Genomic DNA, 25,239 nt, shown 5'->3' with positions numbered 1-25,239 from the left:
TATTTGCATTCAGACATGTGCACAAAGAACTCTTTACAAGACCCCTTTCCATGTAGCCCCATCAGTTTTAGCAATGACCCATTGTGGGTTGGCCCAACCTTTCTTCCCTAAAAACAAATAAATTCTATAGAAGACAGTTGCGGTTACTGCCAGTGCATATAGAGAATAGCAGGGTCGGACGGGGACAAAAATAAGCCCAGGCACCAAAATAAAAGTGCCCCTGTTAGCGTACCAGATAGATGAAAAAGTGGCCCACTTTGCAACTCAGGCCAGTGTAGAGCTTGTGAAGGAACATGTATGGGTATTGTGCAAGGTGTGGGAGAATGCATACATTTGTGCTTTCTTCGGTCAATGGTTTGATAATATCAGGGAATCCAACCGTAAAAACCGACCCAGCAGACCATAAAACAGGCTCAAAAGCTGCAAAAGAGCTGGCCCACATACTCATCGCTGAGACCAAGTAATCGGGCCCTGCGTGATTGCTCTACAGGTCAGCTCGACCCTGGAAAAAAGCTGTTGCCTGTTCTGTCTTTCTGTCACTCCTGTGGGGGCATTACCATTTCGCCCTAAAGCCCAAGGTGGATAAACACATAATGACCTCATTTTGGTTCTATAAAGAGGGGTTTGTGACGTCATATATTCAGAAAGGGTTGTTTCTCTTGTGAATTCCGTCATAGGCACACTTACCATTCAACAACAGTGGCTTCGGGTTGTATGACGTTACAGCGCATGCTTTTACCCTGCATGCCGTTACAACGCAATTTTTTACCCCTACTTGCTGTCGGGGTGAACTGGAGTTTGGAATAGTACAATTTACTATTTCAACTCCAGTCCATGCAACAGTAGGGAAGGTGTTGGAGTAAAATCCACCTTACATCCCCTAAAGCAAGCCATTTTCGATGTAATGGCATGCAGGGTAAAATCATGCGTTGTAATGCATGCGTTGTAACAGTTGTTTCCCATACAAACACACTTTGCATGGTGTTTAAGTTGTAAAAACTTAAGGCAGGAGTACCAGGGGCCTAAAGCAGGCCCCTACATCCCATACGGTGCATGGGGGCTTCCATCCCTCCAGGTCACACACAACAAATTGGTGTTAGTGCGCTCTCTGGGCATCCCCGCCCCTGCAACCCCTCCCCAGATGTGCACTGAGGCCCAGATCTGATGCAATATTAATCGCCAGGCTTCGGAATCCGGTGGGGGCTGTGCTTTTTTTTGCTGTTATGACCAGTATTTTAATGTCTCAAATTCACACCTGGTAGCAGTGTATGATGCTAACCGCACACCCGATAACTCGTGAGGCAGTACAAAGTGTGCAGTGCAGTCATACAGAAAGATATAGAAGTGATGGGTGCTACTGTGGACGTGTCCTTGCCACCGTAGTGGTGTCCACAAGTAATCTAATTGTAATTACAGTAGAAAAAGTACCTAGACAGAACTAGTAATGTAGGACTATGACCAGATTTTATCAAACGCTTCATAAAAGACAGTTACTGGTTCCGTAACCATGTGTATATACACCTTGAAAGCATCTTTAAAAGAAAAACACAGTCTTCAATAACCAGGTGTTTATACAGATTAAGGACTTCTTAGCAGAAAGATACAGCCGACACGTTTCGTCCAGGTAACTTTTTTAAGGCTGTAAGATATATACATTAATCATAGTTGGAAGACAGAAATTGCCAATGACAAAAAGGGTGGGAAGAGGTGCATTGTTCTCAAATGTCATGCAAAAATTAGAAGGAAAAACAATGCTCATCCATGTACTATTAGTTAAGAGAATATCCAGAATAGATATGTGGATGTAGAGAGCTGGGAAAGAATGTGCTATAGGCAGTGTCGAAGTGGGTGGAATTGGCAGGGCACAGCGTGCCCCTACTTCTTTAATTCCATAGATTTCATTCCCCTACTTTTTTATTTTGAACATGCGTTCCAGAACAGCAGAAATAGCCAAGACCGATACAGAAGGCTCAGTGTTCGTGGCCTTTCGGGGACAGGTGGGGCAGGCAGAGAAGGAAAAGGACTCTTCCCTTTCCTTCTTTGCCAGAGAATACAAAGACACTGTTCACTTCTAATCTGCTGCTATGGCTACCCTTCTCCTCTTTCTTTCTGTCTCGCTCCTCCTCACTTACTGAAAACCGTGACTTCAAGAAACGATTCTTACCCTCTCTTTCCTTCTTTTGTTTATTTGTTACACTGTGAAATGTATACAAAAAAGAAAAACACTTTTGCCGGAATAGTCATCTTTTTTTGAAAATTTTCTACACCCTAAGTGCAGCCTCTGGAATAAAAGTTTCAAAATTTGAACAATAAATAAATAAATAAATAAAGCAAGACAGAGTGTTTGCAAAGTGGCCAGATTGGTTTTATTTACACCCAACCACATCAGCGTCACTTTACACAGTTTGCAAGTGAAGCGCTACTTTTGTTTTCTTGTCTTTCTTTGAACATCATTGTTTTACCCGGGCGGGGAACTAGTGCACCAATCCTGGAGGTACTGCTATGCATGGACTGGAAAACAAAATGTGTAGTGCAGCTCTGTGTTCAGGGATGGGGTCTTTTTACCATACTGCTTACGTTTTGTAAGGCTATAAGCAATGGACATTGAAACGGGTCCATTCAGGGCCCTGTAGTCATGTCCTTAACTTTTCAGGCAAAAGCACTCACTGATTTCTGAATAGTGAGTATAACAGCGTTAGGGTAACCATGTTGTTCCTGCTTACATTTCGCATGCTTTACTTAATTTTGCATTCTCTATGAGTGTTTGCTTGTCCCAGAATGTTGTTTCTTTATTTTTATAGGCAGCATATTGCTCTTGTCAAATGCATAATTTAAATTGAGCCGCATACAGGTGTTTATAGCGGGGCACACTTGGGTTGTAGTTGAAGGCAGCGCGAGTTTCTCTCAGTGGGGCAGTGTGGTGTTCAGTGGGGGAAAGGATGTGGCACTATGGCCAGAGCTGCTGAATTTGGAACTGGAGAACCAGGTTTAGCCTTCAAGCCCAGTCTCACAGACCATTTTCCTGAGGGAGCACATTCCCATGATAGACCTTAGAAAGCCCCGCAAGACTTTAGTAGCCCTGATTTCTTAGCACCAGCAGGTGGACACTAGCGGAGGCAATTGTGTAGGTTACCCTTCAAGGCTTGTCCACCACAATCTATACTGAAGTTCACCTCCAGTTGTGCGGGCAGGCCTATGAAGCAGCACACCCTAGAGCAACAGTGACTCTGTCACTGAGGTCACAGGACGAATCAGCTGGCCTACTATCCCGTCTGATCGAAAGGGGATACCCCATTCGACTTCTCAAACAGGCACGTAAGCGGGCATGGCACAAAAATAGAGAGCACCTCCTGGCAACCAGAATGAGTAGAAAGGACAACGAGGACTGACTGGTTTGTGTAACGACCTTCTCTCCTAAGAGTAACTCTGTCTAAAAGATTATCAATGAGCATTGGCACCTAGTTTCAGATGAGCTTGATAATGCACCCCCGCCTCTTCATGCTTTAAAAAAACTGAAAAATGTAAGAGACCATGTAGTTAAGTCATTATTACCACCAGTTACGACTGTCAACCAGACTGCCTTATGGGGCATACCCCCTATCAAAGGTCACACGAAATGCGGGCAATGTAAAGCATGCCCGATGGTAAAAGAAACCACTTGTTTTTACACATAACAACCAGGCAATTGAATTACAGGAGCACAGTAATTGCAACACCATGGGTGTCATATATGCCATCATCTGCCCGTGTAATTTTATGAATATAGGACAAACATTCCAGAAAGTGAAGTGTCGTATCCTGCAGCATTGTAGCCTCAATAGATGCCAAACACCGGGGGCACCCCTGGTAATCAATCAATCAATCATGCCATTTGTATAGCGCACTACTCACCCGGGAGGGTCTCAAGGCGCTTGGGGGGAGGGGTATGCTACTGCTCGAACATCCAGGTCTTGAGTTGTTTCCTGAAGGCGAGATGGTCCTGGGTCAGCCGAAGGTGGATGGGGAGGGAGTTCCAAGTCTTGGCAGCCAGGTAAGAGAAGGATCTTCCTCCGGCGGTGGCTCTTCAGATGCGTGGTACAGCTGCGAGGGCGAGGCTGGTGGACCGTAGCTGGCGGGTGGGCGTGTAGAAGGTCAGGCGGTCGTTGAGGTACTTGGGGCCCAGGTCGTGGAGAGACTTGTGTGCGTGGGTGAGGAGCCGGAACGTGATCCTCTTGTCGACGGGGAGCCAGTGCAGGTTCCTCAGGTGGCTGGAGATGTGGCTGCGTCGGGGGACATCCAGGATGAGTCGGGCGAAGGCGTTCTGGATGCGCTGGAGTCTTTTCTGTAGCTTGGCTGTGGTTCCGGCGTAGAGGGCGTTTCCGTGGTCCAGTCGGCTGGTGACGAGTGCCTGGGTGATAGTCTTCCTGGTCTCGGTCGGGATCCAGCGGAAGATCTTGCGAAGCATACGCAGGGTGTTGAAGCACGATGAGGAGACGGCGTTGACTTGTCTGGTCATCGAGAGGGAGGGGTCCAGGATGAAGCCCAGGTTGCGTGCGTGGTCGGTTGGCTTGGGTGCGGTGCCCATGGCTGGGGGCCACCAGGAGTCGTCCCAGGCGGAGGGCGAAGATCCCAGGATGAGGACTTCCGTCTTGTCCGAGTTCAGTTTCAGGCGGCTGTCCTTCATCCACTCGGCAACGTCTTTCATCCCTTCGTGTAGGCAGGTTCTGGCGGTGTCTGGGTCTCTGGTGAGGGAGAGGATCAGCTGGGTGTCGTCGGCGTAAGAGATGATGTTGAGGTTGTGCTGGCGTGCGATGGCTGCGAGAGGTTTCATGTAGATGTTGAAGAGGGTGGGGCTGAGTGAAGATCCTTGCGGGACGCCGCAGATGACTTCGGTGGCCTCGGAGCGAAACGGGGGGAGGCGGACTCTTTGTGTTCTTCCGGCGAGGAACGAGATGATCAGCTCCAGTGCCTTCTCTTGGATACCGATGTTGCTGAGGCGCTGGACTAGGGTGCGGTGGCAGACCGTGTCGAACGCAGCAGAGAGGTCCAGGAGGATGAGGGCCACTGTTTCCCCCTTGTCGAGCAGGGTCTGGATGTCGTCGGTGGCTGCGATGAGGGCGGTCTCGGTGCTGTGGTTGGCTCTGAAGCCGGACTGAGAGGGGTCGAGGGATCCGTTCGTCTCGAGGAAGGCCGTCAGCTGTCTGTTAACGATCTTCTCGATGACTTTAGCAGGAAAAGGGAGGAGCGAGATGGGGCGGAAGTTTTTGAGATCGGTGGGGTCCGCTGTAGGTTTCTTCAGGAGGGCGCTGATCTCGGCGTGCTTCCAGCTCTCCGGGAAGGTGGCGGTGTTGAAGGAGGCGTTGATGATGTTCCGGAGTTGGGGTGCGATGGTGGAGTCGGCCTTGTTGAAGACGTGGTGTGGGCAGGGGTCGGTCGGTGATCCGGAGTGGATGGTGTTCATCGTGCGGGCTGTGTCTTCGGTGGTCACCGTGGTCCAGGCGCGAAGGGTGGCGGTGGGGGGCGTTGGTTCGACGGTTGGGTGCGTGGGTGGGGCGCCGAAGCTGTTGTGGATGTCGGCGATCTTGCGGTGGAAGAACGAGGCGAGGGAGTCGCAGAGGTCTTGTGACGGAGTGATGTCGTTGGTGCCGGTGCTGGGGTTGGAGAACTCCTTGACGATAGTGAAGAGCTCTTTGCTGTCGTGGGCGTTGTTGTCCAGTCGTTCCTTCAGGGATTTCTTCTTGGTGGTGCGGATGAGCTGGTGGTGCTTGCGGGTAGCGTGTTTGAGGGCGGTCATGTTGTCGGTGGTCCGGTCGAGGAGCCAGGCTTTCTCGAGGGTGCGGCAGGTCTTCTTGGAGTCCTTGAGGTCGTCGGTGAACCAGGATGCCTTCTTGCTTCTGGGTCTGCTGGGAGGGTTCTTTAGTGGCGCGAGGTCGTCAGCGCAGGCGGTCAGCCACTGTGTGAAGTTGCGGGCTGCTTCGTTGGGGTCCGTTGTGTTGGCGGGTGGGCTCTGGCTGAGGGAGGTGGTGAGCTGGTCTGCGGTGATCTTGCTCCAATTCCTGTGAGGTACCTGTTGCGGGTGGTGGTGGGTCGTGGATCTTTTGAAGCTGAAGTGGACGCAGCTGTGGTCGGTCCAGTGGAGTCCGGTGGCGTGGCTGAAGGTGATGTACTTGCTGGAAGAGAAGACGCGATCAAGCGTGTGGCCGGCGTAGAGGGTGGGGGTGTTGACCAGTTGCTTGAGTTCGAGGTTGGCGAGGTTTTCCAGCAGGGCGGTGGTGTTGCGGTCCTTGTTGTTCTCCAGGTGGAAGTTGAGGTCCCCGAGGAGGATGTAGTCAGTGGAGGGGAGGGCGTGCGGGCTGATGAAGTCTGTGATGTCTTCGCTGAATTGTGTGCGTGGTCCCGGGGGTCTGTAGACGAGGGTGCCTCTGAGGGTCGTCTTAGGGTCGGTGTGAATCTGGAAGTGGAGATGTTCGGCTGCGGCGAAGGAGTCGTTGGCGTCGGTCATGATGCGGATGGTGTTCCTGTGGACGATGGCGATGCCACCTCCGGTCTGGTTGATGCGGTCCCTCCTGATGATCTTGTACCCATCCGGGATGGCGATGGCGATGTCGGGTGCAGAGGAGGCGTTCATCCAGGTTTCTGTGAGGAAGGCGACGTCCGGTGATGTAGCGTCGAGGAGGTTCCAGAGTTCCACGGCGTGTCTGTGGACGGAGCGGGTGTTGATCAGGATGCACTTGAGGTGGTTGCTGTTGGTGTTTGTCTTGGCGGGTGCGGGGCAGGTTCGGAGGCAGGTGAACTTGCAGGTGCAGCAGGTGAAGGGTCCGTGGGTGCGTCTTGGGGTGGCTCGGCAGCAGGCGTGGGTCCGGCCGGCATTGAGTGCGTTGAGAGTGGCGGCGTCGTAGGTCAGTCGGGTCGTCTTGCCTCGGCGGGGAGGGCCAGGGGTCCTGGCGCTGGGCGCGGTCCAGGCACGGACGGGCGCAGACGGGCTTACCTTTGGCGCACCTTTCGGCGCTCGGTAGATCACTTTGCTAGATTTGGTCACAAACCAGACAGCCTCAGGTGGTGGGTGATAGAAAAGGTGAGAACAAACCCTAGGGGCGGAGATTTCAGCAACATTCTGAGCATCCGCGAGTGTCAGTACATACATCTTTTCGACACCATCAAACAAGGCCTGAATGAATATGAGGAAATAAACAAGCAGGTCTTGATTTTGAACAACGGCTAAACCCCCACTTCACTGGAACAACGCATTAAGCCGCATTCGCTAGATCTATATACACTGCCGTAGTGCACCTTACATCTAGATTAAGGTCCCCTCCAACCCAAGCCAGAGGTACCCACAGGGTTATGTTGAGTTACCAGCATGAGGACTAAACGCTTAAACGGATGCAATAAGCTCCCCTACCATCATATGTAGTTGTAGAGCACTGTCAACACTCTCAATAGCTATATAAGAGTTTGCACAGTCAGAAGGTTACCAACATGTAGTTTCACAGTGTGCCACACGCACACAGCCTGGACCTTTACAATTGAGCACACAGCCTGCATGCAACCCGGACCCATGTAATCTACGGAGCAATTATATGCGGTACACATCCACACCTAGGTCAATCACTGACGGCATTCTCATGGTTGTATAGTATAGAATTGCCCTAAGGCTGTTGTATTGATACATGAAAACCAATATATTACTGGCTCCTGTGAGCACTCAAATTTTATGCGATTAACCCTGTGTCATTATGGTAAGGTAAGTATACTTGTAAAGCGCACTGTTACTCCATCTCGGAGTGTCCTGGCGCTGTATACCGCTGGGGAACCCGTCCTGGCTTTCCCTGTGAGATGGTCTCTTCTGGGCACCTCCAAGGTGAAGCCAGGCATCCCCGGCGCTGATGGGGCCGTTGTGGAGATTAAGCAAGCTATTGCCCAGAGTTGCAGAGTGGGACCCATGGTTAGTGTAGGCACCTCGGCGAGAATTATCGAGTCTGCGGACATTGACCCAAGACCCTGCCGCGTCGGGAATTGAACCCTGGTCCCGGGCCGATCTCTGCTTCAGGGTCTGCCGCTTCTAACCAGTGAGCCACACTTCTCCATTATAACTTTTATTTTCAATTCTGTTAACTGATGGTTGGTTATAATTGTTCCGCATTCGTCACCACTGTAAATTGAAATATGCCTCACACATGCCACTTCTTGATGACCACTGTTTGTAATGATGCTCTTTATAAAGAATGTTTTTAAATGTTGCCAAAACTACTGACCTAACAATGCCAGCATACAAGGCTATTTGCTTACGAATATTGCCCACTACCTCGCGCACTATGTCAGCAAGTACAGGTCAGGTTGCAGGGTAAAGGAGGGATGAATGGGGTTGGGGGGAGGGGGCCTACACGGAGAAGGAAGGTAGGGTAATAAGGTTATGGGCGCGGGCTAGGGAGTCACAGTTTGGTGCCTTTCGAAAAATAGGCCTTCGATGCAAAGGGAACAGAAATAAGAAGAGTTAATCATGTGTAGCAACAGCATATCGTTTGGATGGCACTCGTGGTGAATAGACACTAAAGGTATACTACAAGAATTAGGCATAGATTGTGTAAACATGGATCTTGGTGGCCATTAAGGGGCTCCTAGCAGAGTGAACAAGAAAAAGTTTCACTTTGCCATGAAGGGATAACAATAAATGATGAGCTCCTAACACCCTCTGCCCTCTTCCCCAGCACGCCTCCATCAATGCCGGATGGTGGGGGGTGGGTGGGGGGAGTGCAAGGGTGGCATGAATTTGGTAAAAGGTCAGTGAGGAGGATAGAACGTTCTTGGTAGGTCACACGCTGAGAAGTAGTCCACATGTGTTTGGGGTAACAACATAGGGAATATACGGCGCACCAGGGTTGTGATTAAGAGATTAGGTACTGGTGGTATATTGCAGTGGGAGTTATGCTACCATCAATAGACACGCCTGGGGCTCAACACTAGGGGGGTGCCTGTAGGTGGACAAGGGCCACAAAAAAAAAAAGTGCCAGTGCGGTTAACAAGGGCGTGTGGGACGAAGTCTGGGCTCAGGTGGTGCGAGTAAGAGGGCTAATATGTTGCTTTTAATTTGGAGTATAAGTAAGGAGCAGTGCATTCGGACGGAGTAAGGGGCAGTAGTGGTGGAGGTCACGGACTGGGCAAAAAAAAAAAAGCGGGATGGCAGCTGGCTTGAAAGTATAAGGAACACCGCCAAGACAGCGCTGGGGGGTACAGTGGCAAGGGTATGCACCACTGCTGTCAGGCTCATTGCCATAAGTGGGGGTTTTAAGAGCTACCATGGGCGGGAGATGGTAGGTTAACAGACAGGGTAATGCATATGTTGCAGGTTGGCAGACTTTGGCAACAGGGGAACATGGTTTCCAGGTCAGAGTTGGCTGGTCATTGGGTCGGATTGTTCTCGGCAAGTGCTACCAAGATAGTGCCTCCTTTATCCAGACCAGGGAGGAGCACTTGCCGGGTCACAGATGCCGTGCTAGCGCCAATTCACCATAACAGATGCGAATATGCAGTAAGGACACACCGCAAAGGATGGGATCTAGGTAGTTGGGGTGAGTCTTTGGTGGCTCGTGGGCACACATGTCCTGAAAAGGAGAATAATTGGTAAGTGTAGGTATGGACCTACTACGACGCCAACGCACAGTGGGGGCACACAGCAGGTGGAGGAAGCTGAGCTGGTGAGAAGGTGTTTTGGTTGAATAATAAAAAATAAAATAAATTATTTTTTTTTAAAAGCAAAGATAAGAAGTGAAAATGTCAAAATGTCAATGTTATGGCTGAATACTTTTGCTTCCCAAAAAAAAAAAAAAGAAGGCACTAATGGGAAATGTTTAGTCGACCTTGCCAGTACAACGTCTTAGTTTGAGGCTAACTACGATGCAGGAGAGAGTGAGGACCCAAATTTTAAGGCACAAACCACGGAACACCTGTGATAGGGTGCCCGTGTCCAAAGTTGCCTTAAAATGTGGGTCCTCACCGAATTGGCAACGCTTGAGCAAGCTGATCGACTCCTTTACCTTGGAGTTCTTTTCCGTGGGATCTGTGGTCATATGTACCACGGGGCTCACATCAGAACCACTGTTGCAAATGATACGAGTCTAACAATTCCAACAATTTCTCTGCCCCGGCACTGACTTTAGCTTCCAATTATTCATCTAGCATAGAACCCTGACCGGATTAACGTGTGATTACCTACTGCGGGGCCTTTTCTTCTTCGACATTGAAGGATACTTCCGTCTTTCTTATGAACTATTACCACCTCCGACTCAACTTTACATGACTGTTTTGAGTCCAGCTTACACCTAACTAAGAACTCGCCCTGACGAAGTTCCTGAAAAGGCAAGAGGAACGAAACGCGTTGGCTGTGCCTATACTTCATGAACACTTTTTTTTAATAAAGAAGAAGACACTTAAATCACTATCTCTACTGACTTTATTTGAGTGCACCTTCCATTTTTGCTCTTATTGCTGTGTTTTTGTTCTACTTCACAGAGTTCAGAGCGGTGTTGGGCGATCAAGTACGATCCAGGGCTACAGACAGAGTTGGCGGCAAGAAAGGGGGAATTCAGCATTGCTTTTCAACAGTCAAGGGTGCACTGCTTAAAGATTAAATAATGCCGCAACTAGTCAACTACTGCTAATGTTGTGATTATTGACTTGTGTGGGAAATAACTTCCCATCTATAGGTAGGGGCAACTTTTTTCTCCTTATAAAGACATGTTAAAAGGGGTAGGTTTAGGTAGCATCAGGCACACCATGATTAACTTGCGGCAGACGCACTATTACAAAGCAGATGGTGTGTACCTATCGGACACGGGAACAGATTTCCGGCTACGGAATATGCTAGCAGCATTGAAGGCAAGGGGCTGTTGGTGGTTTGTAAGAATGGGGCCTGTTAGACGGACCGGGAGGGTCGGCCGAGGATACGGGGAGAGGTCTCCGGGGAGAGCCGTCTCCAGTGAATCGTACAGACAAGTAACTTCCCCCCCACAGACGGACACCACACAATGATAAAGTTCAACGATACTTTATAGACAATTCTTCAAGTACGGTAGAATGGTACAAGGAGGTCTGGACTCAGGGGTCCCCTCTATTCTGGTCTCTGTTTGGGAAAAGGGTAGCGGGACAGTCTTGTTACCAAAAAGATGGAAAATAGCTCTCAATCCTCGAGCTCGGTGGTGTAGATGAACGGGCCGCGGCGGAGCCAGCAGGTCCCGAGATGGATGAAGGAAGACGACGGTCCGCGGCAGAGCCAGCAGGTCCCGATGAAGGTGGTGGTTACAAACGGTCCGCGGCCACGCCAGCAGGTCCCGACGATGATGAAGGATAGGGTGGTTCCCAAAGCCGCGGCAGCGCCAGCAGGCAAGACGAGGGTGCACAAGACAGAGCTACGGCAGCGCCAGTAGTCCGTCAAGGATGAGTTCTTCTTTGCGTCTCTCGACTCCAAGATACAACTGCCCTCCTGCTCTGGAGCTGCCCCAGTTATAGGGCTGGTGTGCTTTGATGTCCGGACCCTCGCACTTGGAGGTCGGGAGGTCCGGGATGAGGGGGTTCAGACACCCAGCAGGGGGGTGGAGCCAGCGCCCGGGGAGGCGATGGGCGAGCGGCACTTGGCGGGGGAGAGCCATCGACACCTCCTGCTCCCATTGACTGACCAAGTAGCCCGCTCACCTCCTGGGTGGATGTTGGTGCCGGAATGTCTGAGGCCTGGCCAGGCCCAGGGTTGAGGTCGATCGGGGGCCAGGCGGCCTCGTGGTGGAGTGTCCAAGATGGCGCCCAGTATGGGCGCGCAGGCCGGTAGTGGGTCGGCCTACGCGGTCAACAGGTTCGAGTGTAGGGGTCCCTGCGGGGACGGTGGACGTGCAATGGTGGTGTGTGGTACTTGCGTGGCTGGTTCGGGCCTGGTTGGGCCGGGGGAGAGCGGCCCTTCATGTGGCCTGTCCAACATGCGTCCCCCCCAGCTGAAGGCGGGGAGAGTTACCCATTCTCTTGGGGACTCTTCTCGTCGAGGCGGAAGAACCGGGACAGGCCATCTGCGTTGGCGTGATCGGGCCCAGGCCGATGCTCAACTGTGAAGTCCATCCCTTGTAGGGAGATGGACCAGCGCAGTAACTTCGGGTTTTCCCCCCGCATCTGCATCAGCCACTGCAGGGGTCGGTGGTCGGTCTGTACTCGAAAGGGTGTGCCAAAGAGGTAGGGCCGGAGCTTCTTGAGGGCCCATACCACCGCGAAGGCCTCCCTCTCTATGGTGCTCCAGCGTTGTTCCCGTGGTAGGAGTCGCCGGCTGATGAAGGCCACCGGCTGGTCATGGCCTTCGGTGTTCACTTGGGACAGGACTGCCCCAATGCCATGGTCGGAGGCATCCGTCTGGACAATGAACTCCCGGCTGTAGTCGGGGGCCTGGAGCACAGGGGCGGAGCACATGGCGGCTTTCAATTGTTCAAATGCAGCTTGACACTCTGGGGTCCAGTTGACTTTCTGGGGCTGATTTTTTGACGTGAGCTCTGTGAGGGGCCTCACGATAGTACCATAGTCTTTCACGAACCTTCGGTAATAGCCCGTGAGGCCCAGGAAGGCTCGTACCTCGGTCTGGGTAGTGGGGGGCTGCCAGGACTGGATGGCGGCAATTTTTAGCTGCAGAGGGGCCACCAGGCCGCTTCCCACCTGGTGCCCGAGGTAGGTTACAGACCCTTGCCCAATTTGACATTTGCTGGCCTTGATCGTGAGGCCAGCTTGCTGAAGGGCGTGCAGTACTGCTCGGAGGTGGTGGAGGTGCTCGGACCACTGGTTGCTGTATACAGCGATGTCGTCTAAGTAGGCGGCGCTGAATCCTTCGAGCCCCGCCAGGACCTGATTGACGAGCCGTTGGAACGTTGCTGGGGCATTCTTCATGCCGAAGGGCATGACTGTGAAATGGTAATGGCCATCGGGCGTGGAAAAGGCAGAACGTTCTTGTGCCCGGGGTGTGAGGCCGATTTGCCAGTAGCCCGCCGTCAGGTCGAAGATACTGAGGTAGCGGGCAGCTCCCATGCGGTCGATTAGTTCATCTGCCCGGGGGATGGGATGTGCGTCTGTCCTGGTGACCGCATTCAAGCCCCGGTAGTCGACGCAGAACCGGAGTTCTGGTGTGGTGCCGGGGGCAGCTGCTTTGGGGACCAGTACTACAGGGCTGGCCCAGGGGCTGTCTGAGGGCTCGATGACCCCGAGCGTGAGCATTTTGGCTACTTCCTCCTGGATGCAGGCCCGTACCCGATCTGGCACGCGGTAGGCCCGGTGGCGGATAGGGGGGCTGTCCCCCGTGTCCACATCGTGCGTACACCAGGAAGTGACACCTGGGGTGAGGGAGAACAGGCTGGCGAATTGTGACAGGAGAACTTGGCACTCCTGGTGTTGCTCTCGGGTGAGGGCCTCTGAGAGTCGGACCCCATCTACGGAACCGTCTTTCTCCCGCGTTCGTAGGAGGTCCGGGAGGGGCTCGGAGTCCTCTTCAGCCCCATTGTCTGTGGCCATCAGGAGGCTGAGTTCTGTCCGTACAAAGTGCGGTTTCAGTCTGTTAGCGTGGAGGACCCGGAGGGGGTTCCGGGAAGATTCCAAGTCGATGAGATAGGTAGCCGGACCCTTGCGCTCGACCACTTTGAAGGGCCCTGTCCACTTGTCTTGTAGGGCGCAGGGTTCGGTGGGGGACATCACCCATACCTGTTGCCCAGGTTCAAATTCGATGGAGGAGGCATTCCGGTCATACCACCTTTTCATGTCCTCCTGACTGGCCTCTAGGTTGGCTTTTGCTAGTTCTCGGAATCGCCGGGTCTGGTTGCGGAGTGTTAGGAGGTAGCGGAAAACATCTGGTGGGTTCTTTAGAGGGGGCATCTCCCAGCCTTCCTTAACTAGGCTGAGCGGCCCGCGCACGGGGTGTCCATATAGCAGTTCAAATGGGCTGAAGCCCAGGGACTTCTGGGGAACCTCTCGATATGCGAAGAGAAGGCACGGCAACAGTACATCCCACTGGCGACGGAGGGGCTCTTCCAACCCCCCGATCATCCCTTTGAGCGTGCGGTTGAACCGCTCCACGAGTCCGTTTCCTTGAGGGTGATAGGGGGTCGTGAACCGGTAGGTAACCCCGCACTGTTGCCAGAGAGATTTCATATATTTCGAAATAAAGTTCGTGCCTCTGTCACTGACGACCTCCCGGGGGAAGCCCACCCGGGAGAAGATCCCCATCAGAGCCCGGCCGACTACCGGGGCTGTCACAGTCCGCAGGGGAACAGCCTCCGGGTAGCGGGTGGCGTGGTCCACTAGCACCAGGATGAATCGATGGCCTTGTTTTGTGCGCGGGTCCAGGGGCCCTACGATATCGATTCCGACCCTCTCGAACGGGGTGGTGACCACGGGAAAAGGTTGCAGGGGGGCTTTCAGTTTGCGGCCGCTCTTCCCACTGGCTTGGCACGTGGGGCAAGATCGGCAATGCTGGTGTACATTGTCCCTCATTTTGGGCCAGAAGAAGTGGGTCACCAGGCGGCTATAGGTTTTGTCTTGACCCAAGTGTCCTGCCAGGGGGACATCGTGGGCCAGGTTTAGCAGAAAGTCTCTAAAACGGAGGGGTACCACTAGGACTCGGCTGGCCCCCAGCTCCGCGATTCTTTGCTCACTGTACAGCAGATCATTGTCCCAGTAGACCCAGTGAGTTCCGGAGGTATCCCCTGCGCTTTGGGCTAGCGCTTGCTGGCGGAGTCCCTCGAGGGAGGGACAGGTCTTTTGTTCTTGGCGAAATTGTTCTTGCGTGGGCCCCCCCTCTTGAGGCCACTGGTCGAGGTTAGCGAGGTCTGGAGGTTGAGCTGGTTCGGGGGGGACGTCACGGTCGGTGGTTTCGGCGGGGGCGACCGGAGGCGGTGGCGCCGGCCATTCGAGTTCCTCTGGGCGGGTGTTGGCACGGGCGGTCATGGACCGGGTGGTGACGCACGCCCAGTCCGGGACGCCCAGCATCCCCAGGTGCTCTTTTCGTTCGACTGCTGCCCATGGAGAGCTTTCCAGGTCATTACCCAGGAGGCAGTCTACGGGGGCATCATCTCGGACCGTCACCTTCAACATGCCGGAGACCCCTCCCCATTCGAAGGGGACGCAGGCCATCCGACACAGACTCTCTGAGTTATCGGCTGAACGTACAGGGCAGAGAATGTTCGGTAAGTATTGTTCGGGGGTCACCAGGTGACAGCGGACGGCTGTTACACTGGCCCCAGTGTCACGAAGGGCTTCAGCCCGGCGTCCATTGATGCCCACCCATTGGCTGTACTTCTGGGTATTAGCGGGTAGGGGGACCCGCGGGACCATGTCTCTCCCCCCTAGGCAGGCGAGAGCCATGGCGGCTGGCTCCCATTCTTGGTGTTCCTGTTCATATTCTTCTTGTTCCTCTGAGATCCGTTCCTCCCCCAGAGCAGCAGCGGCTACTTGGCGGGGTCTTGGGCTCTGGTACTGGGGGCAGTTTGGGTCGTTTGCATAGTGTCCGACTCGTTGACATCGATGGCAGGTAATATTGGCTCGATGTCCCGGTCGCGCTGGGGTGCTGCCCCGGTTGGCCGGGGGGGTGGGGCTGGTAGTGGGGGTGACCGGAGCGTTGCTTCTTCCGCGTCCTTGGCCTCCACCTCCTCGGGGACGGTGCTGACCATTGTTGTTCCGGTTCTGTTCGGAGGACCCATTTCGACTCACTCTGGTGATCTCCCACCGGTCTGCTTCGGCTGCGAGCTGCCGGGGATCCGTTAACTTGCTGTCGAGGAGGTGCTGGCGAAGTTCAATGAAGCAATTGTTCGACAGATGCTCCCATACCATAAGATTGAACAGTTGTTCGTAAGTTGTGACCTTGCTTCCTTTGATCCAGCCCTCGAAGGCTCGGCTAAAGTAATTGACATAGTCCACCCAAGTTGTACCTGGGATGCGGGTGCAGTCTCGGAACCTCTGACGGTACATCTCGGGTGTGAGGCCATAGCGGGTGAGGAGTGCAGCTTTCATATGGTCATAGGAGGTCATCTGCTGGTCCGGGAGTTGCAGCAGGGCGTCGCGGCCCTCATTGAGGAATCTCCCCCACAGACCGGCCCCCCAATCGCTTCTATCGATCCGGTGTGCAGTCATAGCGATTTCATAGGCCTTAAACCATTGCTGGATGTCGTCCTCTCGGAAGTACTCTCGAACGACATCCTTGGGGATGTGTACCTTCTTCTCTGTTGCCCCTGGAGTGTGGGGTTGCTCGGGCACCCCTGTTTCTTTATTCTGTTTGCGTAGGTCGATTTCAGCTAATTTCCGCTCATGTTCATATGCCAGTTTCTTTTCCTCGAGCTCCCTTTGTCTCTCTTTCTCCTCTCTTTCTTCTCGGAGACGCAGGTGCTCTAAGTTGATTTTCTGTTCGGCCAACTTTAGTTCAACGTCCATTTTGAGCCGGGCCATTTCCAGCTCGTGTAGTCGGGTTCTTTCTCGTTCCTGGATCTCGTCTGGCGAGAGACCCGTTCTTCGTTCTTCAGGGGCCATGGGGGTTTGTGCTGCGATGTCTTGATCGGGGGTTCCGGCAGCCCCGGTTTCTGCCCAAGATTCCAGGGCCTGCTTAAAGTCATCTTTGGTATTTAGTCCGGTGGTAGCGATACCTAATTCGATACAGAACTGTTTAAGTTCACGATGGCTGTACTCGCCCAATTTCTCCGTCTGGAATTTCTCCGTTGATCCGCTGTCTTTAGTTGACATCGTGATTCGCCGTGGGGTGAGCTACTCTCTGTACGGTTTATGCGGTGATTCGGATCCCGTCGCTGGCCACCAATGTTAGACGGACCGGGAGGGTCGGCCGAGGATACGGGGAGAGGTCTCCGGGGAGAGCCGTCTCCAGTGAATCGTACAGACAAGTAACTTCCCCCCCACAGACGGACACCACACAATGATAAAGTTCAACGATACTTTATAGACAATTCTTCAAGTACGGTAGAATGGTACAAGGAGGTCTGGACTCAGGGGTCCCCTCTATTCTGGTCTCTGTTTGGGAAAAGGGTAGCGGGACAGTCTTGTTACCAAAAAGATGGAAAATAGCTCTCAATCCTCGAGCTCGGTGGTGTAGATGAACGGGCCGCGGCGGAGCCAGCAGGTCCCGAGATGGATGAAGGAAGACGACGGTCCGCGGCAGAGCCAGCAGGTCCCGATGAAGGTGGTGGTTACAAACGGTCCGCGGCCACGCCAGCAGGTCCCGACGATGATGAAGGATAGGGTGGTTCCCAAAGCCGCGGCAGCGCCAGCAGGCAAGACGAGGGTGCACAAGACAGAGCTACGGCAGCGCCAGTAGTCCGTCAAGGATGAGTTCTTCTTTGCGTCTCTCGACTCCAAGATACAACTGCCCTCCTGCTCTGGAGCTGCCCCAGTTATAGGGCTGGTGTGCTTTGATGTCCGGACCCTCGCACTTGGAGGTCGGGAGGTCCGGGATGAGGGGGTTCAGACACCCAGCAGGGGGGTGGAGCCAGCGCCCGGGGAGGCGATGGGCGAGCGGCACTTGGCGGGGGAGAGCCATCGACACCTCCTGCTCCCATTGACTGACCAAGTAGCCCGCTCACCTCCTGGGTGGATGTTGGTGCCGGAATGTCTGAGGCCTGGCCAGGCCCAGGGTTGAGGTCGATCGGGGGCCAGGCGGCCTCGTGGTGGAGTGTCCAAGATGGCGCCTAGTATGGGCGCGCAGGCCGGTAGTGGGTCGGCCTACGCGGTCAACAGGTTCGAGTGTAGGGGTCCCTGCGGGGACGGTGGACGTGCAATGGTGGTGTGTGGTACTTGCGTGGCTGGTTCGGGCCTGGTTGGGCCGGGGGAGAGCGGCCCTTCATGTGGCCTGTCCAACAGGGCCGCAGGGGGAGGAGCCAAGATGGCGACTGAGATGGCTGCGTAAACGCTCGGCTCCGTGAGCCTTCTCACCCCGCGCATATATCCTGGCAACTATCCTGGGCCGTAACGGCATATTTATGTAGGTGAAGGATAACTTTCACTTACCGTTCGCTCCCGAGGCTTCTGCTTGCTGCAGACCCGTTGAAATGTCCCAGAATGTTTTGCGGCCTTCACGGAGCTGGGACCGGGGTCTTGAGTGCGAAGAGCGGCCGGCCGTGACTGCAACAACAGCGGCCTCTGGTGACGGTGAGGAGTCGGCCGGAGGGAACTGAAGACCTGATGGCCGCTGGCGACAGTGCCGACCCAGCCCAACTAGCGGAGAACCATGTGGGGAGTGCGCTATAGCTGAGTAGAGGGGAGTGCGTGATACTTGGCCCCCATTCCGGTGTTGTATCCGGGCACACTAACGACTTTTCCCGGAGTCAGCGTGCGGCCCCCAGGGAGAGGCGGAGTTTTTAGCCTTTTGGTGACTCTCCGCTGAGAACCCTGCCTTGACTTTTGAGATTCCCGTTGTGAATCCTGTCCCTCCCTGGTGTGGGGCCGGTCCCGAGGTGAGGTGGAGAATGACGAGGCCGGATCAGCTAAGATGGCGGATAGCACCCTCTTACGCACACCTCATCCGGGCAGAGAAGCCGTTGTGCGAGAGAGTCCTGAGATCTGGCGACACGAGAAAGAGCCCACGTCCAGAGATATATTGGCTGCGTTAACAACTCTGCATCTGACCCTGATCCGGGACGCTCGGGATCTGGGAAGAAGGATGGCCGCCATTGTTGTCCCGCCGCTCCACATGGGCATGGTTCAATCTCAAGGAAGCGCCGATGTGCCCGCTTCTGCGTCAGTGATGGATGTTCCAGCTGCGCCTACGTTCGTGGAGACGCCGATGGACCCGGTCCTTGATACCGCTTTGGATTACCCTGTTGTATGTGTGAGTGACTCGTCAGGGCCCTTATCTGTATGGCGGCTGAAGAAACAACATCGATCCATAGTTCGGGCTGCCCCGGCGGCGTTTCAACGATTACCGGATTGTGTGACCCTCTCTTCCTGGCTGGTGAGACTGTATTCGGACTGGGGGATGTTTCCGGTATCGATACTGACACAGACGGATTTCCGCCAACCGTATTCGGCTGGGTTTTGGGGGCTACAGTCCCATGGAGTAATGGCGCTGCCCGGTCCGCCCGGATCGGTTGGACCCACCGCACTGCTCTGTATGCCGATTGATGAATGGCCGCATGTGGGTACTATTGATAGGAAAGGCCAGGGGTGAGACCGTATAGGACATAGTGGAACGCATGGTTGGCTGACGGTGATTAGAGGGACACTCAACGGGGATGTTATTGATTGAATTGATAATTATTGCTTACTGTGGCTATACTGACCTGCTTTTATGATGGTTATTGTGCGCGATGGGTGAGGGGGGGGCGGGTGGTCTGATCGAGGGCCCTCCTCCACATTTTTTCCTTCTTTTTCCTTTTTCTATTATTCTATATTTTGGGTTCTCATTTAGGGCGACAGGCACGCTGCTGGGGGGGGGGTAGGCCGTAGCCTTCTGCAGGGGTGCAGGGTGGGGGGTAGGGGGAAGGGGGTTGTTTATTTGTTCTTTCTTTGTCTCTATGGCCCTTTGTCTTTTCTTCTTTCCGGTGTCGTCGTTTTTCATGTTTCCTACAGTTTGTTTTGTTTTAAGGGCTGGGGTGCTGTTCGACATGGCCTGTATGTGTTGTTTACATTTATCCTGACTCGTATGCCTTGCCCCCATGTCTTTAAGTGTTTTCGCACTCTTTGCAGATTTCTGTTTCATGTTGCTATTGTAGGACCATGTATGACTGTATGGCAATTATTCTGATATTTTTTATTTTTTATTTTTTCTTCACTGTAAAATTAACCCTCTTGACTCCTGATTATCACGCTGTACGCTTGAATACAAGTTATATCCTGGATGCTTATCTGACCCCGAATTATGGGCTGCTGTATCTTTCTATATGGCTTTGCTGAATTTCCGAATTGCCTAGCGGCCGGCCGGGATGGTTGTAGGCCTATGCTTGTATTTATGTGGAGTGATAATAAAGGTTCTTAAAAAAAAAATTAAAAAATAAAGAATGGGGCCGCAGTAATGGCATGGGGGGGCCTCGCGGGCAGCGATAGCTTCCAGCGAGGCATGGCGGTACTTACAAAGCGATCCAAGAATAGTACAAAAAGCAGGTTGCAAAGCGGGCACAGACCGCAAATGGGCAGTCATGACCCAGGGGGTTACTGGCAAGCTCCCCGAGCTCTCTGTGTTCAGGTGAACCGGAAGTAAACAATTACACAACAGAGGGCAGAGCCTGTGACATAGAGGAAGTTGGGTACCGGGTAACAGGGCACCTCGCAGAGATGGGTGGGGGAACAGCCAACCAGGTTTGGCGGGCAGGAAGCACATCGGCTTGCCCAGGTAACAAGAGGGTACGCACTGGAAGGGAAGAGGCCCTGGGCTGGGGTGGGAACAGACACTTACCCGGAAGGACATGTGTGGACACCGGAAGTGATAGGTCACCTGGCCGGGTGGGAACACGATGGTTACCCGGGAGTGAGTGGACACCATAAGCAAAAGGGCCGTCCGGTTGGGTTAAAGCAGACGCTTACCCAAGTAGTGCGTGGGAACCGGAGGTAAAAGGTTACACGGTCGGGCTGGAAGCAGAAGCTTGCCCGGAGCGAAAGGAAAGGGTGCGTCCACAGGTGATGGGTTACCGGGGAAAAGATAGCTGCACTGAATGTAGGGCACAGTGCAGAGCAAATGTGGTTAAGGACGGTGATAGGTCACCTTGGCAAAGATAGCTGCACTGAATGTAGGGCACAGTGCAGAGCGGATGGTGTAAGGACACAGGCTCGCCAGACAAAAATAATGGTGTGGTCTGAATTTATTGGGTTTCAGGTGGTGCGACCATGTGGGGGGTGCCTCTGCTGAGCGCTCTGATTTATTTTATTTTATTTTATTTATGCATTTTTATATAGCGCGGACTTTACCCGAAGGCGTCAGAGCGCTTCACATTAGGAACAGAAATGAAACATAATGAGAAACATTACAAAAGAACAGATTGCAAAAACATACGTTACTTACATAAGGTAATAGTGACAATTGTGAGCAAACAAAATACATGAGGTAGTAAAAACTGTGAGCAACCAAAAATACATGAGGTAGTAAAGGTAATAGTGACAATCGTGAGCAAACAAAATACTTGAGTAAAAATTGTGAGCAACCAAAAATACATGAGGTAGTCAAAAGTGCACAAGAAGAGATGAAAGTGACAAGTGTGCAGTTATAAGAGAAAACAGAGTATAATTTGAGGTATAGTACTGCAATAAGTGCTAGACACTCAGGCACAGGAACAAGCGTTACGTGGGCAAGGTGGCACTTGTGCAAGTATCAAAGGTAAAAACATGTGAGAGGTAGCAGCCGTGTGTTGCAAGGGCAGAGTGGTGTGTGCATGTTACAAAAGGGCACCGAACACCAGTACATGGAAAATACTGCAAAAAGGCAGACCCTCCAATCACAGGCATACACTGGGAAGGCACTTCCATGGTCATGAAAAGTAGAAATTATCAGTAGTGGGAAGTCTTCCTCACAAATAGCAAGAGGACGTGAATTACTTTTGGAGGTGTCTCTGGAGGAGGAGAACTTTGAGGTCCCTTTTGAAGGCCTGGGAGGAGGCGGTGGTCCGGAGCTGAGGTGGAAAGGAGTTCCAGATTCTCACTGCGTTGCCTGAAAAGGATTGGGCCATTGTTCTTTCCTTCTTGAAAGTGGGAGGTTCAAGCAGTAGATTCTCCGCATTGCGTGAAAGTCTAGAGCCACCAGAGAGTTTCAGTTTATTCGCCAGGTAGCGGGGAGATGAGGAGTGCAAGGCTTTGTGGGTAATGCAGGCAGTCTTGTAGATAGCTCTAGCCTCGAAGGGAAGCCAGCGGAGGGTGGATAACATCGGTGTGATGTGATCGCTTCTTTTGGCCCCATAAATGAAACGAGCTGCTGACAGACTTAAGTGGGGACAGGTGAGATTTGGGGAGGCCAGTAAGAAGAGAATTGCAGTAGTCTAGTCTAGAGAGGACCAGCGATTGCACCAGGGCTATAAGGTCCTGCTCCGGGAAGAAGCGACGGATTCCCCAAAGAAGGCGCAGTTGGTAGCGAGCAGATTTTGCAATAGAGTTGATGTGGGGAGTTAGATTGAGTTTTTTGTCTAGAATGACACCAAGGGATTTTGCACTGTCGACAATGATGGGTTTATTGTTTAGTAGATTCATCTGATCCATCCATGATTGAACCGGGGGAGGAGAGAGTGAGGAGGAGAAGAGGAGGAATTCAGTTTTGGAGGGATTCAGAATCAATTGATGAGTTGACATCCAGTTTTGAATGGAGTCAAGAGTAGATCTTAGGATGGAGAGATCATGAGTGGAGGCAACCTTGAGGTAGTGTCGTCTGCATAGAGATGATAGTGAATCCCAGATTTGCTTAGGAGGTTTCCCAGTGGTTCTAAGTAGAGATTGAACAATGTTGGTGCTAGTATCGAACCTTGGGGAACACCTTGACCCACCGCCACAGGAGAAGAGAGACTGTTCGCTATTTTGATCATTTGAGATCTGTCAGACAGGAAGGATGCAAACCATTTAAGCACAGTGCCCTCCATGCCCATTCTCTGTTGAAGAATATTGAGGAGGGTGTTGTGATTAACAGTGTCGAAGGCTGCGGAAAGGTCGAGGAGAATTAGCAGACAGGACCCCCCTGAGTCGAGTATCCTCAGCGCATCATCAACCACTTGCAGAAGGGCTGTTTCAGTGCTGCAGTTTTGGATGAAGCCGGACTGACAATTGTCAAGAAGATCATTGTCCTTGATATGACGAGAGAGTTGTTTTGCTACACATCTTTCTGTGATCTTCGCAAGAAAGGGAAGGTTAGTGATGGGGCGGAAGTTGTTGGTGATTTGTCAGATCAATACATGTAAGACAGGGGAAAACTAAACATGTACCTTTACTAATGCTATAGATGTCACATTTGATAATTTTATAACTATTGGCATTTATAATAACAAAAAAAACCTTTTATAATTTGCACAACATAAAAAAATGTAAATATTTAAATTTACCACACCAAAAACTCAAACTTTTTTATTGCGAGACCTATTGCATTTCCAATGTTGTTTTTTAAATCTGCCACTTTGCTCTCCTGAAATGTTGGCATGTATGTTCTTATGTGAAGCGCTCTGACACCTTCGGGTAAAGCTCGCGCTATAGAAAATCGCATTAAATAAATAAATAGAAAATGGCCGTCACGGTCGCAGAGTAGGGACGTACTTCCGTTTTCCTCGGAGGTTGGTCCTTTGTTTGTTTCTGATGCGACCCTCGCAGTGCGTTGTTCCTGTTGTGACGTCAGGGGCGCGCGGCGGCGAGAGGTCGGGTCGGTGCGTTGGACTCCGGTGACCGGCGGCAAGGAGCAGACAACCTCCCTCCCCCCCCCCCTCCGGCCGGTAAGAGTCCCTCTCCCGAACCCCCGCTTCCGCATCCGGGCCGTGTAACCCCGCGGCTCGGCAACGGCTGCGGACGCCATTTTGAGTGAAGGGAACGTCTCCCTGGTTGTAAGAGGATGAAACCGCCGCCTCCGGCCGTCTGTGGGCCTGGACCTCAGCCCAAAGCGCCCCTGATCCTTTCTATGAATACAAGCGGTAGCCAAACAGGGAGGGGTGGGTGTTTGAAAGGTCCTGGAGGTGCCATTTTAAGAAAGGGAAAAAAATATATATATACACATACACACACTTGTATTTAATGTGGAAGCTTTGTGTAATTGTAACTATAATTTATGAACGGGTTAGATCTCTTTATTCTTGTATTTGATTAATATATATTAGTTTTATTTTTGTTGGGGGGTTGGAGGTAAAACTGTCTTTTGGAACTCTTCCCCCCCCCCCCCCCCCTTTTCTTTAACTAGTCTTGTAATCAAAACACCTTAATATTACCCAAGTGACTTCCTTGCATTGGCGTGAGGTTGACATGCACACTTTGGCCTCGTGTGCCATTGATCACGGCGAGATTGGTTCTTTGTGCAGCTCTTCCCCGAACCTCATTAGGGCCTCTGTAGGCTGGTTGCCAGCTCTCTATATAAAATATAATTTAAAACAATTCTGAACTGAATAAATAATTTGTGAGAGGTGATTGCATTACCCGTTTAGGTTACTGCCATGTTTCTTGCCATTAAGAGTATTCTGAACTGAGCTCTCGTGCCTCGTTTCATCACTACCACCATCTATGTGGAAAAGCTTACTTCTACCCACCTGGAGCAAGACGCTGTAGTACAGCAACCCCCCTGCCTCATTTGAAGCTGGTACTTGTTATAGAAACCTGGGCAGAGAAGGCCAACACTCGTTGCATATTAGGGCTTTCAGTTTTATAGCGCTACTATATGTACCTCAAGATTGTTAAATCCCACTTTTGGGGCATCCGGGTGGCTCTAAATTCTGTCCGTATCTGATCAGGAGTTACTGTGTTCAAGGCGTATTTGCAGGACTTTGCTGTGCAATTGAAACTGTTCCGCAGTCGAGAGATAAGTTGCAGGCTATTGTGTATGTTTCCAGTTAAGATTGTACTATGAGACTGGTTTATATTTCTATGTATTTCTTTCTTTTCACTAGACATAGAGAAACGTGTTGTAGAGCCTCTTTTGATGGATTCATCACCATCTGTTGGATTTGGCGTAGGATAACACTTCTCTCTCCATGATGATCTCCAACATGCTGCTAGACCCCCAGGTGGTCTCGGGCAACTACAATGGGGTCATCTGAATCTGCATCTCTCTGACCTATTGTATTCTGAAGCCGATTTCGTTGACTTTTGTCTAGAGCTGAAGGAGGCTTACAATATAATTTTTTTATTCTTCTGGCTCTTTGGTGTCTATTTCAAAAGCGGTTTATACAGTGAATTTGCCTGTGTGGTTTGAGTTGTCCTAACTTTTAGTAATTTTTCAAATGCATCGCATTGTATGTAGCAAAGATGGTATTGAGATTTTAGTGTTTGAATAATCCTTCAAATGTTGTTCTAATTTAAAATTAAGGTTTATTTACTTAATGACTTTACTGTGTTTTTCAGTTTAAAACATGCCGGAACAGAGAATTACCCGAGATGCATTTGATGCTTTGGTACTAGATAAAGTTCGGAAATACAACCTAACCAAGGATGAAGCTATTCGAGAAACTCTACGCGAATTACAACTGCATGGTAGGTACCACTGGAAACATGCTCAGGCAACTTGTGAATAAGGGTATTATAAATTAAATAAAGCCATTTAAAAAAATCAATGTGAAGTGTTCCACATGGCAGATTTCAGAAGTTAAAATTGTT

General features: G+C 51.8%; 1 protein-coding gene across 3 annotated transcripts in view; it reads left to right on the top strand.

The window, feature by feature from the left end:
* Window positions 1-23,215: 23,215 nt before the first annotated feature.
* LOC144799207 (SURP and G-patch domain-containing protein 2-like) overlaps window positions 23,216-25,239 on the top strand; it is a 47,691-nt gene continuing 45,667 nt past the window's right edge. The window contains exons 1-2 of one of the 3 annotated variants that reach the window (XM_078670469.1): window positions 23,216-23,375; window positions 24,988-25,116. In XM_078670469.1, the coding sequence (XP_078526595.1) occupies window positions 24,996-25,116 (121 nt within the window). In that variant the 5' untranslated portion in view covers window positions 23,216-23,375; window positions 24,988-24,995. The other 2 variants (XM_078670470.1, XM_078670471.1) reach the window with 2 other exon arrangements.

Source organism: Lissotriton helveticus, chromosome 12, assembly GCF_964261635.1.
Source record: "Lissotriton helveticus chromosome 12, aLisHel1.1, whole genome shotgun sequence".
In the NCBI taxonomy this organism is placed as follows: Eukaryota; Metazoa; Chordata; class Amphibia; order Caudata; family Salamandridae; genus Lissotriton; species Lissotriton helveticus.
The sequence above is the reverse complement of the archived record's forward strand: the minus strand, read 5'-3'. Positions and strand labels throughout refer to the sequence as shown.